Source organism: Sesamum indicum, linkage group LG3, assembly GCF_000512975.1.
Source record: "Sesamum indicum cultivar Zhongzhi No. 13 linkage group LG3, S_indicum_v1.0, whole genome shotgun sequence".
In the NCBI taxonomy this organism is placed as follows: Eukaryota; Viridiplantae; Streptophyta; class Magnoliopsida; order Lamiales; family Pedaliaceae; genus Sesamum; species Sesamum indicum.
Window position 1 is genome coordinate 2,273,383 of NC_026147.1, and position 6,839 is coordinate 2,280,221.

Here is a 6,839-nt window from a genome sequence, read left to right on the forward strand (position 1 = left end):
TGTAGATGGGGGCACTCAACAACAAGTCTTGCCGACGTAAAGGAGGATGAGCACAACAAGAGGTAAAGGTCATTTTGTTCTTTGGCTAGGATAGACCTTGTTTTGTGACGGGAACAAGAGGTAAAGGTCAATTTTATATGATCTATATCTATCTATCTATCTATCTATTATTATTATTATTTGTAGTTATAGTAGTATTGTTTAGTTTAAATAACTTAAACTAAGAAGAAAAAAATGAAGCATAATAAAAACGATGTTACAATCTAAAACTAACAGTATTTGGTACATATATACACACACACAAAAAGAGAAGATTGCTGTAATGATCTATAAAAATATCACACAGCTCATTTTAGCTCTTTCATTATACTATATATTTGGATCGATGCGTTTAAATTCCTACTGATAAAATTTTTAAATTTATTTAAATAATTTTAAATTCAAAAGATTCAAAATCTTCAACTCTAACTTAAAATTAGATTTTGTTGAATATTACTTTCGAATTCTTTTATTGTGGAGTCATTCCTTTGAATCTAAATCCATCGATTCAAAACTGATCTTACTTCTTTTTCGTTTCCAAATAAAAGTTCAATTATCAAACACTTCATGATAATTGAAAAATCAGCCAAATACTCAAAAACTTCTTGATTTTTAATAGGGTAAGTCACAAAGAGTTCCATTGAAATTTATCTTAATTACAAATCTCTTTTTATTTTTAAAAAATTACAAATACACACCAAAATTATAAATATCCTAACAATTACCCTCCTACAATAAACAATCACACCTCACAAGAGAATATCTGCCAGGATATTTGTAATTTCAAACGAATATTTATAATATTTCAAACAACGAAGAATATTTATAATTATAACAAATTTCAAAAGAACCCGTTGTAATTTACCATTTTTAATATTTGGAGAGACTCTCTAAGTACCTTGTTTTTCAATGATGGAACTACGCCTGGATAGGCATCAGTCATGACTAGAATGATAAGCCAGTATAAATCGAACTACGTAACATCTGTAGCAATTTGTGCTAGGCTGCCAGCCATTTCCCATCACAGTCAAGCAGAGATCACTAGAGTGAAAATCTACCGCAATCCGGTACCACATAATTTGCACTTACATCTTCGCCATATCCATACTCTCCCCACACCCAATCACCGGTGTGGAACGAGTATGATCGTTGTAGGATCAAAAGCTCAAATATCAAACAAAACGATGCCAAGCATAAAAAAGAAAGTCTTTCCAGCACCAATAACCAGGTAATTACATTATAGAACACCAGTATCTCCAAAACACAGAGTCAGGGTCGAACGTATTGTACAATAAAGGCATAAGGTTTCTGGGTCCTCTTTACAAAAGCAGGTCAAGACCTCCCTGTCGAACCAAGGGAAAAGGAGAGAACAAAAGAGATTACACTCGACTGTGATCAGTACCTGTAGTCATCCTCGTATCTGTAGTCGTCATTGTAGAAAGTGTAATTGCTACTCCTGGTGGTAGTTTCTCTAGACTAGACGGAAACGAAAATCGCATGAGACTGATGCAAGAATTGGGCTGACAAATTTGTAAAATAGTTGACAAACCAAGAAAGTTTTTCATGCAATTTTAAATTTTTTATGCAAAAATTTCGAAGGTAAGGTATCATGGGAAGGAACAGAAGATCACATACTCTGTGAATCATCTTCTCAAATGCTTCAGGCCCATGTTCCTCGATATACTTTTCAGCTGCAGTAAGAACGTCGTCGGGCTTGCTGAAAATGTCCTTCTTCCCTGGGACATACCAGATGTTAACAGTCTTCTGCCGTGTTACAAGGTAAGGCCTAACGTAGTGCTCATAGACATATGCAGCTCCACTGAAGTAAGGTATGACCAACCAGCAGGTGAAAATAAGCTTCACATATGACCAGAAAGGTAACCTAGCATACAGACAGAGTTCAAATGATCACCACTTTTGAATGTCCGGCAACAGAAAACAGAGGATCTCAAGGTGGTATCAAGAAAAAAATATGCAGGATATGGTATTAAGTTCGAAAACTAATGAAAATTCAGAGGTTGAATGCCACTGACATTATAGCAGAAACCATACCTTTCAGATTTGGACAGTATCTTTCTCACCTATAGATGTAATAACTTACTTCAACGTGGCAAAGGAGCCTTTAAAAGCTAAAGTGGTAGAAAGAAAATGAGAACAGAAATTGTTGACATTAGCTAAGTTTGTTCTTACTCTAAGCATAAACATACAATGAGAACAGAATACAAGCGGCTCAAAATCAAATATCAAATAAGCTTCTTCAGCTTAGGATTATTCACTGAAAGTTCTCCAGATTTCATCACACGACTTCTTTCATAGCCATAGTTGGGCAATCCACATATCATGCAGACTTTTCTTGATTTTCTCACAAGAATGTATATGTATACAGGATTTTCAGAATTCGTAAATTTGTAAAGCTTCTTATAGTTGTTCATTGCTAAGCCAAGTAGAGCAAGTAACCACATCATATACAAGTAATAAAGATACAACAATTCCAAACAAGTCCAGCCTATTAACAGCATCAGATACTAGAACTCATCAAAGATCTATGATAATTGAAACCAAAACGATGACTAAATCACAAAAAGCTTACCATTCAATAAGCTTTGCAAAGGTAAGCTCAAAAAGGGTAATCATTGAGTAAAGAACCCAATAAGTAAGCCATTGCTGATCATCGACAGGCGACTTCGTCTCAATTGCTCTAATTGACGCATATCTGCCCAAATCAGTACATAAGACACAATCAAACCACAGTTAAAAAAACACAAAAACTTCTTCTAGCACAGCCAGAGTGCAAATATCAACGGAAAAACAATTCAAAGATAGTAATTACAACAAAAAAGAAGAATAAACCCAACTTACAGAGGATATACCAGACTAACCACAGGCCTGCAAGATAGCAAAAACACAAACATCAAAACATAACCTAAAATAAAAAACAAAATAAAATAAGCAAGCACAATATACCATCTTTACTCCACGAACAAACACTCTCCGCCTTTATTATGAAACTAAAATCATCACTTCTCCATACAAAAACACTTTCTACCTTAATATCAAAACCCCCATCTGATAAAACAGATACCAAACCCACTTATAGCAAAAAATTCCACCGCATTAGATTAAGAACCCTAAAAATAACACGACCCACAACCCAAAAACCCCACAAACAAAAGCAGACTCCTCAGAGGAAAGATTACAAGACTGATACCCAGCAAGAACGTCGAAATTCTTGGCCACCAGTTTGAGGAAGCTTGCTGCTCCAGATCCGCCCATCTCCCACCGTGCCTCACAAGGTCAAGATTCTATGCTTGGAAAATTCGAGAAGTAGCACGCACGCTTTTAGTTATACGGGCTGGGCTGCCTTGAATTGAAGTGAGTTCCACAGAAAAAGGGAAAAGGTGTAGATGCAATAAAGAAAGAGTGCTCGGCGAGAGGGACAAAAGTCGATGAACAAGTGTTGTCCAAATGTGGCACAAAAGTAGCTGAGTAGGCACTGCTGACGGAAATCTTTTATTCCAATTTTATATTGAAACTTATATATTATAGAGATTATTATGCTCCCTCTTTAAAGTTGGTGTAATTAAATATAGATTATTTATTATTTAAAAAATTATATTTAGAACGTTTGAGTTTTATTTTTATCTCACTAATTAGTGTCTCTATAATCAAAATTTACTATATTTATTAATATAAAAAAATCAGATAAAAATTCATAGTTAATCTTAATTGACTTATTACTGATTTATTATAGGTCAAATAATTTTTTTTAATAATCAAATTAACCTTATACATCGTCACACGTTAATGTATGTGAGAAGGTATATTTCGCCATTACAAGGGTAGTTTAGTAAAAAAAAATTATTTGTCCCACAATAAGTCAGAATCAGTAATAAGTTAATTGAAAGTAAATTTAATTTTCACTAATGGAGGAACATATGTGTTAGATGGAAGCAAACCTCAGTGGTGTTAAATTTAATTTTTCAAATCACATTGGTCTACGTGTAATTACACAAAATTTCATGTGAGGGAATGAAATTATCCTTTTCTTTTATATCTGCTAGCCATCGTGGCACATTGTTCCTGCATGTATATAATAAATAATTTCACATATTTTAAAATATATTATAAAAAATATAACCAACACATCATATTTAAAAAAAAAACTAAATAAGTTAATTATCTTATTAATTGAATGATATCTTTTGGATCACAAAAAAAATTGGTAAAACGTTGTCAAAACCACCACTTTATGTATAGATACTAATCTATGGTAATATAAAAGATGACTTTTTTTTTTCATTCACAAATAGCAGTTTGTAACACTACGACACCAAGTTCTTGATTATGTCGATAACACTACTAAATTAATTTTTTTCCTTTCTTTTTTTTTTCTTTTGAAATATGATGTGTTGGTTATAATTTTTATTCTTAGTCACGACATATTTAAAACGTAAAAAATTATATATTATATGCACGAACGGCAATTTATAACATCACTACACCAATCTTTTTGTTGTGTTGATAATACCCTTAACTTGGATATTTTTGTCTTCTTTCTATCTTTTAGATTTATATTATATTCTTATTTGTAATACATTTTAAAATATAAAAGATTATTTATTATATATACACAGAGATAGCATGCCACGACGGCAAGTTAGTACATATATTAACTCATTACAGTACCTACATGCATACAACCAGATTGCCATGACAAAAATTTTAGAAACAAAAGCCACTACATGATTAAAAGTGAAGCAAGTGATAAACATGAGCGAAAGTGGGAGATAAATATGCATAGTAGTAATTGACGATTAAAAAATCGCATGAACCATTCGAAAAATAATAATAATTATATTAATACAAATATTTAAGAGCATAATTAACATTTTAAAATTTAATATTACAACATCGTCACAAACCGTTATATATGAGTGAAACTTTCAAATGTGAAATGGTATCGATACCCTTTAGGTTTATACATCAAACTAAAACCCACAAATTGTGTAAAAGCCCCAAATTGACGTATTAACAATGTATTTTAAGGCGGAAGAGACGATGACGGAGGTGGCAGGGGTGGAGGCCATTCTTATGGCGGCGGGAGTTATGGCGGAGGTGGATAGTGGTGATTATTTAGGAATTTAAATTTAATTATAAAAAAATTATACATTGAAATTGAGATATAATAAAATTTGAATGAATTAAATTAGAGTTCGTTATAATATTTAAGGGCAAATTATATTAATTAAGAAAATTATGAAGAACGTAATTAGTTTATTTATTAAATATTGTTTATATTGATCAATGTACTATTTAATCGGAATATTTTATGAGTTTGACTATTAAAATTAGTGTCGAATTAAATATCACATTTGATATAAAAATGATATAGTTGGTTAATTAAATTATTAAATTTGTTAGATTTAATTATTATTATAGTTAACTTAGACAATTCCATCGAAATGATTAATCAAATACGTAATTTTATGTATTGTTGTTTAATCAAATTATATAGTAACAATAAATTGTTAGAAAATTCATAGAAATTTTTCGAAAATTATATTTAAGAAATATTATGTTATTAAAAAGGGAATGAGGTTTTTAATGGTAATATAATTTAGAGATGTTGTTAAAATGATAGTTATAAATATATAAAAAAAATTGATTAAATGAATTCTTATTAATCAGTTGATAAATTAAATATACATTTGGGAAGCTTAGAAAGTGTAGTTATTTAAAAGAAAATGAAACAAGGATTTGGACTTTAATCTAAGTGAAATATTAAAATATTGGTAGAAAATAATGAACTATTATATAATATTTTATTTAGAGTTTATGATATTTTATATATATTGATTGTAAGTATAATATTCTATTATAGAACGTGACGACAAAATAGATGGTTGAGCAGTCCCTTGTGTTAATTGAAGTATTTTGAGATTTGGGGTAATTATAGCTAATTGAATTTATATATATATATATATTTATATGTGTAGTATTGTATATATAATATATATTGATTTCTTATATTTGATTGTGAACTTGAATTTATATTTATATACGTGGATTTTGTATATTGGTTATTTATATATTTAGTTATGGACTATTTGTTGGATTACCTTAATACTGATGAAATTGTTATTATGTGTTATATGTGATTGTAGTGTATGAAAGTGAGAGTGGTATGATTATGTGATCGTATAATTAATTATTGCATGAAATCGAATTGAAAAGTTATTACTAAGAAAATAATTATTATGGAGAATAGAATGATGAAGTTAGTGGTAGGGCTGTTGTGAATTGAAATAAAAGATGATGCTTACCTAGTTAAGAACATAGTCCTGGTTTACGATAATGTGATTGACGATGATGTGGTTGATGATGTGATATAAAAAATAAATGAATTAAGCTAGGTACTATGGCGGGGAGGGCACTAGGATACTCCGGGTAGCAGGGAATATCTCGTGCTGTTAGCTACACATTGGGGAGATGTGGGGATGCCATGCTTGTTGTGATTCCTGTGCTGATATTGCTAGACAATGGGAGAGAGTGTAGGGATATCACATACAACGAGTATCCTGTGCTGTATATAATATGACATTAATTGAGAAATGATGGCCGACAAAACCATTGACTGATGTACTCCAATTAGAGTAAGTAGGGCCCTTAGACAATAAATCATAGCGCCAAATATTACATCGTGGATTGATTTACAGTCGTGGGTATGCGTTATTCCTTATATTTGTTGTTGCTATATGACGAATATTTGTTAGTTGATGGGATTGCATTGTACGTGACTT

General features: G+C 31.1%; 1 protein-coding gene across 2 annotated transcripts; it reads right to left on the reverse strand.

Moving 5' to 3' along the window:
• LOC105157035 (HVA22-like protein a) lies at nucleotides 1,212-3,496 on the reverse strand. Of its 2 annotated transcripts, none has more exons than XM_011073332.2 (5): nucleotides 3,248-3,496; nucleotides 2,899-2,925; nucleotides 2,630-2,752; nucleotides 1,675-1,921; nucleotides 1,212-1,510 (listed from the first exon to the last, which is right to left on the reverse strand). In XM_011073332.2, the coding sequence occupies exons 1-5, from the start codon at nucleotides 3,310-3,312 to the stop codon at nucleotides 1,490-1,492; spliced, it is 483 nt and encodes a 160-aa protein (XP_011071634.1). In that variant the 5' UTR covers nucleotides 3,313-3,496; the 3' UTR covers nucleotides 1,212-1,489. The 2 variants fall into 2 exon arrangements, with proteins under 2 accessions (XP_011071634.1, XP_011071633.1); XM_011073331.2 differs by having other exon boundaries at nucleotides 1,212-1,515; nucleotides 3,248-3,492.

What these genes read in the sequence shown, in the direction of transcription:
- LOC105157035 (XM_011073331.2), bottom strand. Translation starts at nt 3,312, where the DNA reads ATGGGCGGATCTGGAGCAGCAAGCTTCCTCAAACTGGTGGCCAAGAAT. An exon ending in AATTTCGACGTTCTTGCTGG is followed by an intron (nt 2,926 to 3,247) that starts GTATCAGTCTTG and finishes GCTATCTTGCAG; the next exon opens with GCCTGTGGTTAGTCTGGTAT. An exon ending in TTGAGAAGATGATTCACAGA is followed by an intron (nt 1,516 to 1,674) that starts GTATGTGATCTT and finishes GTTTCCGTCTAG; the next exon opens with TCTAGAGAAACTACCACCAG.